At 47.1% G+C, this 12,238-nt stretch overlaps 1 protein-coding gene across 1 annotated transcript in view; it reads left to right on the forward strand.

Moving 5' to 3' along the window:
• The window catches only part of NRAP (nebulin related anchoring protein), a 95,075-nt gene that overhangs the window by 37,434 nt on the left and 45,403 nt on the right, over positions 1–12,238 (forward strand). The window contains exons 4-12 of the mRNA XM_083150242.1: positions 1,126–1,230; positions 1,313–1,399; positions 2,855–2,962; positions 4,210–4,314; positions 4,400–4,507; positions 4,710–4,805; positions 8,286–8,390; positions 8,784–8,900; positions 10,289–10,393. Of these exons, the coding sequence (XP_083006368.1) occupies positions 1,126–1,230; positions 1,313–1,399; positions 2,855–2,962; positions 4,210–4,314; positions 4,400–4,507; positions 4,710–4,805; positions 8,286–8,390; positions 8,784–8,900; positions 10,289–10,393 (936 nt within the window). The remainder of the gene's footprint in view (positions 1–1,125; positions 1,231–1,312; positions 1,400–2,854; positions 2,963–4,209; positions 4,315–4,399; positions 4,508–4,709; positions 4,806–8,285; positions 8,391–8,783; positions 8,901–10,288; positions 10,394–12,238) is intronic.

Consider the following 12,238-nt stretch of genomic DNA (forward strand, 5'->3'; position numbering starts at 1 on the left):
CAGCATGCAAATGCATCGCATTCTTGCAGTGCAATTGCAAATCATAATTAGATATCACATCACAGGGTGGGACTTGACATACTGGGCATCTTTGCACTCTTCTGGGTGGCACTGGTGTAATTATTAATGAGCACAGTGTTATATTTATAATGGGTGCACCCATTTTTTCAATAATTTTTTCAACACCCATTTTTTACACAGTATGGTCACCATGTTTTATGCGTACAAGATTCCGGTCACATGTGGAGACACACCCCAAGACCGGCCAAACACTCCCCATTACCTACTCTAAATGGCCTAGTCCGGGGTCATCACTCTGCGACTCGTCACCATTAGTGGTAATGCAATGGTGTCTTGGAACGTGCGCACTGCGGAACTGGAAGATGCGCAGTTTGACGGTAACTATCGATGTTGCAACCGCACCTTAATCAGGCTCAATGTGATTCAAACCGTAGTATTTGAAAAAAAATGCTGGACAGGTGGACCCAAAAGTCGGTGTCCTGACCATGAATAACTGAGAAATTAAAGTGAAAAATGGCATTGAATTACGCTTCTTCCATCTATGCTCCAACCTCTGGATTCCATTCAGGAAAAGCCCAGTGATTCGTCCTCCAACCAGTCCTTGAAAGTAGTTATGACATCATCACGTCTTAATGTGGGGGGTCAGGTCTGGTGAATGGGGGAGTTGGTCAACCAATTCAAACCCTGCAGCATCCATCGCATCAATGGTACAAATAAACAATGAACATCATTTCATCCAAAAGCCCCAAAAATGAGGCCATGATTTTACCAGCTGACAGAAGCAGACACAATGGGTAGATAATCACCATAATTAAGGCGCTGTATGAAGGGGGTGAGGCTAAATGTTAGCCCCGCCCTTCCCTGCAGGCCTGCCGATCACAGATATGATAAACTTTCCAAAGAAACAATCCAGGCACCCAAATTCATCCATGATCCTACTGCACCGAGTTACTGACCCGCAGTTCATACTTATGGTTTTTAGGCATAAGACTATCTTGCCGTTTTCTAGTTGAAAGTAGGAATGTTTCTGGGAGGGTTTCAGACAGTAGAACGACTGTAAGAAGTGGGATCTCTTGCCTACATAACTTTTTCAATTTTCGTCAGATTAAGTACCGGGAAGAAGGAGACCGATTCAAGTCAGTTTTCCACTGGGATATGAAGGCTCGGGAGCATGAGCAGAACTGTAAGGTGGAAAAGCTGATCAGCCAGGTACTCTCAGAGCTGGGAGTCTCACCTAGGGAGCAGGGGATTGTGGGAAGGTCTCTGACATCTGGTGTTTCTTTGATTTCAGAAAGCATACGAAGAAGGTAAATCCTGGTTCTCTGACCTAGACCCTGATATGGTCCACATTTCGCAGACTCAGGAGTCATTGAATAACGTAAGATCCTCATTACTGAAATAAGAGTGATTTAATAAAAAGCGGACACCTATAACATCTCCGATACACGCGTAAAACGAGCATCATCATTATTATAGGTACAGGCTCTAAACAAATTGTCAAGGATACATAAGTGAAAAAACATGAGGATAGATAGATGTGCTCGCAAGAGCTTACATTTTAAAGGGCCGTGGGGGACACAAAGAGAAAGCAGTGGGGTGTTAGGGAGAATTTGGAGGAGGTTTGGTGGTCTTCAGTGGAAAAGTGACTTTTCGAGGCTCGGCATAAGTCTAGGGGTAGATTGGAGGAGGTGATTCCAGAGGTTTGGAGAAGAGCTGAAGACCTGAAGGTTGGAGTGAGAGGAATTGGTAAAGGAAGAGGAGAGGAGGCAGTTGTTGGCCAATGTAGAGACTGACAGGAGTGGGGCAGCAGAGGTAGAATGAAAAAAAAAAGAACATGAGTTGTGGGGCAACAGTTGAGAGGCAAAACAAGAGAGACATTCCAGAGAGGAGAAGGTTACAGTAATAAGGCATGAATTATAGTTTTGGTGGCTTCTGTGTTGAGAAGCATAGCCTAGAATTGTTATGAAGGCGATTGCGTCACAATTGGATGAGGGAATGAGTATGGTGGGGGAAAGACAAGATGAAGTCCTTGGTGACACCCAGATAGTGGACTTGGAAGATGGAAAGAAAGAGGTGTTGTCAGTGGAGGAGTGAGGGCTTTGGAAATTAGGGAGCTAAGTTGTTGAGATGTTTGTTTTGACCTCAGAGGAGATGGCCAAACAGTTGGAGATGCAGAAGAGGACCGGGACAGAGAGATGTAAAGTTGGGAGTCATCAGCGTATTAGTGGCATAGGAGGGTGAAGGATCTAGTGAGCAAACTGAAGTATAGAGAGAGAAGAGATGGGGACCAAGGACAGAACCTTGAGGAATGCTAAAATGAAGATGAGGTGGTGTGGTAGAGAAGGAAAATGTGTACTGGAACAGATACCAGGAGAACCAGTGCAGTGTAAGAGAGGAGGATGTAGAAGAGATCTGCAGGAAGAGGCGATGGTCACCAGTGTTGAAGGCATCTAGGAGGTGGAGAAGGATGAGTAGGAGTAGAGTGGAAGTACTTGGTTTTGCAGTGAGGAGGTCCATGGTGATCTTGGTGAGGACAACTGCCATGTAGTGGAAGAGGTATCTGATAGAAGACTGTAGTGGGTCAATGAGGGATTAGGAGGAGAAGATAGGAGTGATGTAGACACAACAGCCTGCTGAAGTAGCTTGGAAGCAATGAGGAGGAGAGAGATGGCATTAAGGAGAGTAGCTGGGGTAAGAGAGGGTTTGTGCGGAGGTACATATACATTGGACATAGTGTAATACGAGATGGCTGCCTCCTAGCTTCTGTCGCTGATGATTGGGTAGGTTACTGTATGTGAGCAGAGGTGCGGAATCATGTGTCCTCTCTTATCAGATGCAATATACAGAGGACTATGAGGAGCAGACAAGGAAAGGAAGCTTTCCTGCCATGATTACCCCAGCTTATCAGACAGCCCGGAAAGCCGCTCACCTGGCCAGTAATGTAAGTTACTCTGTACCCTCTGAATAATGTGTGATACGGTCTGATTGCAGTCACCTGTATTGTGAGCACAGGACTGGTGTCTGTCATGTATAATTTGTTACATTTCCCTTGAAGCAATGTAGAGGTTGAGTAGTGCGGCCAATGCTGCAGACACCGGAGGTCTCACCAGGCAAGCTGGGGGTTCAAGAAGGGAAAAGGGGGCCCTGCCTATTTTGTCAGTCCTGGGGCCCCACAATTTCAGATGGCAGTCATGCCCCCAGTCACTGCATACAAGGCAATACATCCAGCCACTGCATAAACTAAGGATAGTCCCTCCCGTCACTGCATAGAAGGCAAAGCAGTCCCTTAATTTACTGCATAAAGGATAGTCCCTCCAGTCACTATATACAGGATAGTCCCTCCAGTCACTATATACAGGATAGTACCTCCGTCACAGCATACAGGATAGTCCCTCCAGTCACTATATACAGGATAGTACCTCCCGTTACTGCATACAAGGCATTCCCTCCCACCTACTACTGCCCACAGGACAGTACCTCCAACTTACTATAGCACAGTACAGTACCTCCAACTTGCTACTTCATACAGGACAGTCCCTCCAACTTACTACAGCACAGGACAGTCCCTCCAACTTACTACAGGCCACAGGATAGTCCCTCCAACTTACTACAGCACACAGGACAGTCCCTCAAACTTACTACAGCACAGGACAGTCCCTCCAACTTACTACAGCACACAGTACAGTCCCTCCAACTTACTACAGCCCACATGACAGTCCCTCCAACTTACTACAGCACACAGGACAGTCCATCCAACTTACTTCACCCCACAGGACAGTCCCTCCCACTTACTTCAGCACACAGGACAGTCCCTCCAACTTACTACAGCACAGGACAGTCCCTCCAACTTACTACAGCACAGGACAGTCCCTCCGACTTACTACAGCACACAGGACGGTCCCTCCAACTTACTACAGCACACAGGACAGTCCCTCCAACTTACTACAGCCCACAGGACAGTCCCTCCAACTCACTACAGCACACAGGACAATCCCTCCAACTCACTACAGCACACAGGACAATCCCTCCAACTCACTACAGCACAGGACAGTCCCTCCAACTTACTACAGCACACAGTACAGTCCCTCTAATCTGTTATTTGCTGCGTTAAAGGGTAAATCTGTTGACCTATTATTTGGGATATTTGGTATTTACGATCAGTCCTACATGACCCGTTCCCTGTGACAGGTGGAGTATAAACGTGGACACGATGAGCGCATCTCCCAGTACACCAGCGTGGCGGACACTAAGGACATCATACACTCCAAGGTTGGGGGGCAGCTCCTGAGCGATGTGAGTACAGAGAATTGGGCCATTCTGCTCTCCGGTCCCACTGTTGCTTCCTCTGACTTATCCGTTGTGTGCGTTACCGGTACAGGTGAAATACACAGAAGATTACGAAGAGCAGAAGGGGAAGGGCAGCTTTCCAGCCTTGATCACCCCAGGGTACCAGATAGCCAAGAAAGCCAACGAGCTGGCCAGCGATGTAAGTACAATGAGCGGGATATGGACAATGACGTTTCATGGCATGAGACCCAGTATGCACAGAACATTGTATTTATTACTGACTGTCCGTCGGCCCAGTCCGGCTGGAACAGCTACCTCTGACCTGGTACCCTAGAGGTAGAAGATCAGTAATGGCTAATACGCTGGCATAATGGCACTGTTCCCTCTTGTCTTTATGTCAGGTGAAATATCACCAGCGGTATCACAGGGAGATGAAGGGAAAGGCCAGTGCGTCAGATTCGGCTTTTACTAAGCAGAGTACGGAAGGCCTGGAGCAGGTAACTGACCGCAAGGTAAAGTGCGAGATGGGGGAGGAGGGGGCTATAAAATCCATGTTCGTAAGGAGGGGTGTGTGGGCCGTTCGGACTCACTGGGTGGGACAGCGCCGCTGACCAGCCGTTCCTGGCCGCAGCTGCAAGGAGGCAGCGTCTATAAGACAAAAAAGAAGAAACAAATGAAGGGTCAGCACCAGTGTTCCCTCTAAGCTGTGCGCGCGTGCGCGCGCGCACAACTCAATGAGCGTGCGCACAGACATTACAATAGAGCGCACAAAGCAGCAGTGGTCCCTTTTTGCAGTTGTGGACTCAATTAATGTGTGTTTCACCCATTAAATGCATTGTGTGCTGTGTTTTGAATGTTCAAATGTTTAATATAATTTTGAAGTAAAGTTAACACAAATGCTGAACGTCATTTTCCAGTTATATATAAGTGACGCACAAAAATTTAAATTTCCTTCCAAAGTTGCACAGCCAAAATCTTTTGTTGCACAGAGCCTTCGTAAAATTAGAGGGAACATTGGTCAGCACTAAGTGTTGCCCTTCTAGAGCGCTTGAAACAGAGGTGCTATACTTAATGAAGCGGCTGCTGGGGTGGGGATGGTCAGTCCCCACGAAAAAGAACAAGGCTTGTGTACAAGGGAAATAGCAGCGCTTTTATTTAATGATGAGTGAATACCACTTAAAATTAGATAGTCTTTAATTTAAAAATGAATGCTCATTGAACACTAAAAATGCACATTTGTGCATAAAGACATCAATACATGTAAAAAATACAATTGACACACAAACACATAAAAGCAATTTGTACCAATAAATTGGCTAAATGGCCAGATCTCACGTGGGGGGGATGTTCCCAACTGGGAATCCAATATGTCCTGCACTGTCCACACTATGATAGTGCCAAATGTTTGAATGGAGTCCATTAATTCGGTAGTTTGTGATCCTGTGTACCATTCGAGGGAGTGGTCGATTGCTGGAAGTCTGACCCTCAACCTCGTGGCAGTTTGTATCCACTGGACAGGGAATAAGCCAATGTTTTTTTCCAATTGTTGAGGTGGTCAGGATGGTAAGCAGGTAATGAATAAAATATCTCCCCGGATCTGCAGCAAAACAGTTCCACCAACGCGTTTCGCTGGGCTTACGCCAGCTTTATCAAGGTGACACCTTGATAAAGCTGGCGTAATCCCAGCGAAACGCGAATGCTGCAGATCCGGGGAGATATTTGATTCATTACCTGCTTACCATCCTGACTATAGTAATAGTAGTAGTGGGAGGAGTCAAGAGGCAGTCAGCCAATCAGCATCAATCGCCTGTTATTCCTTTGGTTCTCAACTCCAGTGCTCCAGAACCAGCAGGCAATGCTGACTGTTTGCAAGAATAATTGTGTATCTGAAATAAATATAATAAAGTAGTAATATAAATTATATGTGCAGCAGAGAAGCCGAATTGCAACACGTTACATAACTCATCTCTATTGTGTGTATTCAGTGCATTGTTCCCACATATGTGCTGTCAGCCTATCGCGGCTTATTGTTAAAGGTCATTACGCTTAATTTTTAATTGACAATAACATGATAGCATGATTATGGTGATTGCAATTCCAAATATCACCACCAGGGGGCGCTCAGAGCTGGTTTCAATCTTTCCTACACCACAAACCAGTTTTGCTGATTTCTTCTAAGCTGGCGCCGAATCACTTTACCTGTGAACTGTGAAGCTGCTCTGCTTGGAGAGGATCAAATTAAGAAGTCTATTTACTAAGCTTTGCAGAGAAATAAAGTAGAGATATAGAGGCTGTGTTTGAAAACTTACATTAGCTGGTTGGTACTTTATCTCTCTCCAGTTTTCCGAGGCTTAGTAAATACTAAATAGACCTCTGAGTGTAATGATAAACCAAGTTTGGCAACCTGTAGCTCATCAGCTGTTGTGGAACTGTAAGTCCCAGCAGGCTTACTGATTTCCTTGTTACAGGAGAGTTGCAGTCACATTTTCCAAAAGGGATTCAGTATTGAATCCCGGCGGTCGGGATCCCGGCGTTCAGAATCCCGACGCCGGAATCCCGACAGCCGAAATGCCGACAAGGGGGGGACGTGGATCGCCCCCCCTTGCGGGCGCGCTGCGCTCGCCACGCAGCGGGCCCGGTGCCTCGCTACGCTCGGCACACTAATTTATTCTCCCTCCAGGGGTGTCGTGGACACCCACGGAGGGAGAAAGTGTCGGCATTTCGGCGGTCGGGATTCCGGCGTCGGGATTCCGAACGCCGGGATCCCGAACGCCGGGATCCCGACCGCCGGGATGGTAACTGCATCCCTCCAAAAGTAGTTTTAAAGTTTTCCACAGGGTGGCGCTGTTCTCACATGTCATGTGTGGCCCATGCTTGTAGCATTCCTAAGAAGCTCTGTCACCGTGCAATAAGGATGGGGATGGCCATTGGCGCAGTTGCAATCAGATGAATGTGACCATTGATAGATTTACCGATTGATGGTCATCCATTTTCTTTGACTGACTGGCCCGTGGGTCAATCAGAAAGTGGGTGCGGGGCTTCACGGGTGTCGGGGGCGGAGCTATGCTCTGCGACTCAGCACTTTTGAAAAAAAAAAAAAAAAAGCAAAACATAGGTTTTGCTGTGCCATCGATGGAGGGAAATCATCTGGTTCTCCCCATCGATGGCAAAAGTATTTGACATCGGCCATAAACCATCGATGATTTTTAATCATTGGTGGTCAATGGCCATCCCTACCATGGGATCCATATTAAAGTGGGCAAGACAGACCCATAACACCAGTCGGTAAAAGCAAAAATATCATGAAAAACTCATGTCAACCCTTTCACTGTCAACCATGTTCATTTCGACCTTTAGCTTGCGTCGATCTTCTGTTACTGTCCATCTAGATGCTGCCGACTATTTTTAGGCATTTAAGTAGATGCGTTCGATCATTAGTGGATGACCATGTCAGTCTAGACAGCATCAATCCGCCAATCAGATACATTCCATCGCTGGTACCTACAGTATACAATACTCATGACCTTAATTTGACAGTCAGGCTTTTTTTTTTATCATTTCAAGATGCTGGTATTTCCGAGATTCCAACCCATTGCCTGTGGTATTGCAGTCAGACACTCTATTCATTGAGCTTGAGCCCTATGTCACTACTGGGGGAAAAAGGGGCGGGGCAATTCTCTTTCTGGCACAGGGCACCAAAAAGTCCAGTTACAGCTCTGATTTCAGTTGGCTAAGAGGCGACGTGTGGTATCAGTATATAGAGATTATATATACCTTGTATCTGCAGAATAGGATATAAGTATCATGGAATGAATCTTAGAAACTACAACCATTGGAGAACAGTAACACTCACACCATAATAACTAGAACAGGTACTATTTCAGGATTTATTGGGGGAACACTGCGGTTTGCCAGAATTGTCCCCCCTGGTGTGTTCAGGGTAATGGGTGCAGATATTACATTTGTTTATCTCATAGGACTATGAGGAGGAAGAAGAGCAATACAGGGGAAAGGGAAGCTTTCCTGCCATGATCACTCCGGCCTATCTCAGCGCCAAAAAGGCCAACGACATAGCCAGCGATGTGAGTAACAATCGATGTTCTTCTGTGTGCAGAGGAGACATCTCTCAGGGCATGGCTGGTTATAGTGGGATCAGCCGGGTTCTGTCAGAGTGGGCCGTACACAGACGGATGCTGTCAGTCATCTGATCATTTACCATAAATGCAGAGATTTCATGGATGAATGGATGGATAGAGGGATGAAGAATGGACAATGCATGGGTGATGGATATATGATGGATGGATGGTGGCATGAAGAATGGACAATGCATGGGAGGTGGATATATGATGGATGGATGGTGGCATGAAGAATGGACAATGCAAGGATAATAGATACATTTGGGCCAGTACACCCCCCTGTGATCCACTGAACATAAAACTTCCTGATGATCATCAGAACATTTCTGTCCATTTCAGATTAAATATAAGAAAGACCTTTCCAAGATGCGGGGGGCGGCTCATTACCACTCACTGGCCACTGAAGACAACATGGCTCTGAAACAGGCCCAGAGTGTGAACAAGCTGATCAGTGAGGTGAGGCACAACATCAAGTCACGTGAGGTCTTTGGGCTTATCAGACACATGAGGTATAAGATGTACAATACCCCATGGGCTGGTTCTAAGTTGGGTGCAAAAGAAATGAGTAACTTTGCACCTGGAACAAACCATGTTGCACTGCAAGGGCCTTAGGAACATTTATTGTTTTTGCATGCAGGGTAAATACTGTCTGCTTCTGCATGTAGCCCACACTAAATTTACATCTGAGCTAGGGCATGCCCCTCTCACATACTGTATAACTCACTATGGCCCTTATTCTGGTTGGTGCGGTCGAGCCGCATATGCGGCTCCGACCGCACCAGACGAATCCCCGCCTACAAGACGGATCGGCACGGCCGTCCGTACACGGACGGCTGCCGATCCGCATGAAAATGGCGGGGCGTACGCCTCCACCATGTTGGGAGCTGCCCCCTGCATTCGATGGTCGTCGACCATCGAAGGCAGGTCCGCACGCCCCGGCAGCTCCCGCAAGCTGAGACCACACGGACAATCGTCCGTGTGGTAGCTTGTATGGGGGCTGAAAGCTGACATCCGGCGACGTCAGCTTTCCGCCCCCATGAGTTGCGTCATGCCCTCATTACCATGCATACGCCCCGCGTTTGCATGGGAACGCCCATGAAACGCGGGGCGTACACATAGGGAAATGAGGGCATGAAGCCCCTCACGCCCCTATACGCCCCCTTTGCGGCGGACGAAATCCGTCTGCGGCGAAGGGGGCTGCACATGCGCAGATTGACCTCTGCGCATGTGCAGTGTCAAAACATCGGCGGTACGGCCGCACGCGGGCCGTACCGCATAGATTAGAATAAGGGCTCATGATTGGGGAACATAAATTGGACCAAGGCAAGAGAATTGTGGGACTTTGCTTCAAGAAAATAAATGGGGCACCTGCAGGTGGTAATTATGGTCCGGGCAAACATGATTCCGAGGAGAGGTCCCTGTTGTTCCTTTACATCTGTTTCAAAATAATTTCTTAATTAAAAACCAGGACGTCTGTATTATAACCTGAACCAGGGTATAATAAACCCACCCTATACCCTATGTCACAAAAAAAGGTAATGAATGCAAATTAAAGTATCTGTTTCATTTGAATTGCTAATTAATTTAAATAGTGGAAATTACATTTTGCAAGATTTGGGATGATAAAAACAGTAATCGGTCATTATTCTGCGTTTGTTTTATCTATATTTTTGAAACTTTATTATTAGATCGTTCGGGGGTGCTGGTGTATGTGATTTGGGTGGTTACTGCAATGCTGTCTTATTTAGCCATTATTGCACTTTACTAACATTTGGGGGTGCTATTTCGTACCCTCCTGTTGGCGCTGCCTCTGTCACACCGTACATTGTCCACCTGTCTTTTAGGTGGAGTATAAGAAGGATATGGAACACAGCAAAGGACACAGCATTAACTACTGCGACACCCCCCAATTCCAGAACGACAACAAGATCTCCAAGTACACCAGTGATGTAAGCTCTGCCCCCCTTGCCCCATAGCGTCACAGCACCCCACTTAGGGAAACACAAATGTTTCTTGCTGATAATCTCGGGGCCCCAGACAGCGTCTGATTTCCTCCCTCCGAACCTGCGTCTGCCTGGTATGCACAATGGACAGAATCGCTTCCCTGCAGAGATTTCCTATATCTGCCATTTGCATTCCTTAATTAACATGAAATAATCCCCGGTGGGTCCGCTGGGGAGAATTACACAGCTAAAACCCTGTTAATTGACTGCTGTTATTCTGCAACTGAAACTCAGCTAGAATTCCCAATTGTTGTTGCTGTAAAGCTGCTGTAATTGTGTTGTTGGTTTTGTTGTGACATCGGGAAGGTAATTCCACATGTTGGCGCGTCGCTGAGACCTGACACTACCGATGGGCAGCAGTAAATATATCTGGTCACTGTATCACACCGGCACATGGTATAGGGGGTGATTCTCTGAAGGGTCCGCTGATTGTGACATTCACAATGGGTCTATTATTGGTGTCCGGATCCTCGTAGCTCAGGGACAAGAGGTTCAGCAGAATTATATATGTGTTACTCCAGGGGGCGGTGTAATGTGTACAATTTACAGGCAAACCCTTTCACTGCCTCCCAGGGTGGACACAAAAATACCCCCCCCCCTCCCCTCTCCATTCCTACACACTGCCACCCTCCCATCCACATAGTGAATTCTGATCCCCCTCCAGATTTTGTGTTTCCACCACTGTGGACTCCAATGGGCACCTGCTAGAACGGGGAAGTGCCCAAGTGAAGCACCGTGCCCGAAGCATGGCGAAGGGACGCAGTGCACTGATACGGTGCCCGTGTCAACTTACGTCGAAATTTGTGACAAAAAAAAAAACGTGTTGACCTTTTGACTGTTGAGCTTCCCATTGTCGTCCTAGTGTTTTTTTGACCTTCCGACACTGTCAGCCATGTCGACCTAAGCCGTTTCAACCTAATGTATGTCGATCTTCATAGTTTCGACGCTATGACGCAGACCCATACACTCAATAGGTCGACACCTGCGCATGCAGGCCCCCGAATTAGTGCAGGGCGTAACCTTGCGCGGCTCGTCGTGTTTCGTGCCCGGTTCTGCGCTCTGCTACTGCCGCGTTCCGCACACTTTAACGTTCCCAAGGATGGTGAAACATGAAAACGTAAAAAAAAAAAAAAATTTTGTCGACATGTTGACTCAGTGAATGTTTACCTTTTTGTCAGTGTTGACCAAGACACTGTGGGGGACATTACTAAGATGGGAGTTCTATTTCAGATGGGTTGTTGCTGTGGGCAACCAATCAGATATTATCTATTATCTTCTAGAAGAAGGTGCTAATTATTTAATAAGATTCTGATTGGTTGCCCGTAGCAACGTCCCGTGGGAAATAGAACTCCCATCTTAGTAAATCTTTAGTAAATTAGGGGAGCAATGTTTTGTTACTATGAATGCACATTTCTGCACTTGTGCATACTCAGGGTGCATCCAGCCACTGCTCTGTTCCTGAACTTCCCTGCCAGTGGCAGTTACAGAGGTGGGGATGCAGCACAGTCCAATATTCAAAGAGGGAGTCACATAAACTGCCAGTGAGTCCAGGACAGTGATGTTTGAGGTGGCAGTTGATGTGACCCCCCCTTTTTGAATATTGGACCGTGCTGCAGCCCCAACTCTGCAACTGCCACTGGCAGGGAAGTCCAGTAACAGAGCATTCTGTACCTAATGGAATGGGTCATGTTGGAGGGTATGACGTGGGCGTCGGGGGCGGGCAGCTGACATCACCGGATGTCAGCTGCCTGCCCACTTCCTTCTGAACATGCACACATACTCGGAGCACCC

This window comes from Crinia signifera, chromosome 6 (genome assembly GCF_055691185.1).
Source record: "Crinia signifera chromosome 6, ASM5569118v1, whole genome shotgun sequence".
Lineage (NCBI taxonomy): Eukaryota > Metazoa > Chordata > Amphibia > Anura > Myobatrachidae > Crinia > Crinia signifera.